General features: G+C 47.8%; 1 protein-coding gene across 1 annotated transcript in view; it reads left to right on the top strand.

The window, feature by feature from the left end:
• Positions 1–289, top strand: part of LOC109841012 (fimbrin-2-like) — a 3,170-nt gene that overhangs the window by 466 nt on the left and 2,415 nt on the right. Inside the window, exon 3 of the mRNA XM_020409856.1 lies at positions 48–280. Within this exon, the coding sequence (XP_020265445.1) occupies positions 48–280 (233 nt within the window). The remainder of the gene's footprint in view (positions 1–47; positions 281–289) is intronic.

Below are 289 nucleotides of genomic sequence, written 5' to 3'. Positions count from 1 at the left end.
TCTGTCTCCTCACTTTCTGAAAATTTACGATTTTACCACTGTTGCAGGTCTATTTGAAGATGCAAGGGCGAGTCGGAGGAGGAAAGGGATCGTCTTCATCGGATTTCTTGAAGGCGGCGACCACGATGCTTCTGCATACGATCAGTGAATCTGAGAAGGCTGCTTACGTGGCACACATCAATAGCTATTTGGGAGGAGATGGGTTCTTGAAGAAGTACTTGCCCATTGATCCGCTTACTGATGGTCTGTTCGAGATCGCGAAGGGGGGGGTTCTTTTGTGGTGAGTTTT

The sequence above is a fragment of the Asparagus officinalis genome, chromosome 1 (genome assembly GCF_001876935.1).
Source record: "Asparagus officinalis chromosome 1, Aspof.V1, whole genome shotgun sequence".
Lineage (NCBI taxonomy): Eukaryota > Viridiplantae > Streptophyta > Magnoliopsida > Asparagales > Asparagaceae > Asparagus > Asparagus officinalis.
Note: the sequence above shows the minus strand (reverse complement) of the source record. Positions and strands in the feature narration are given on the sequence as shown.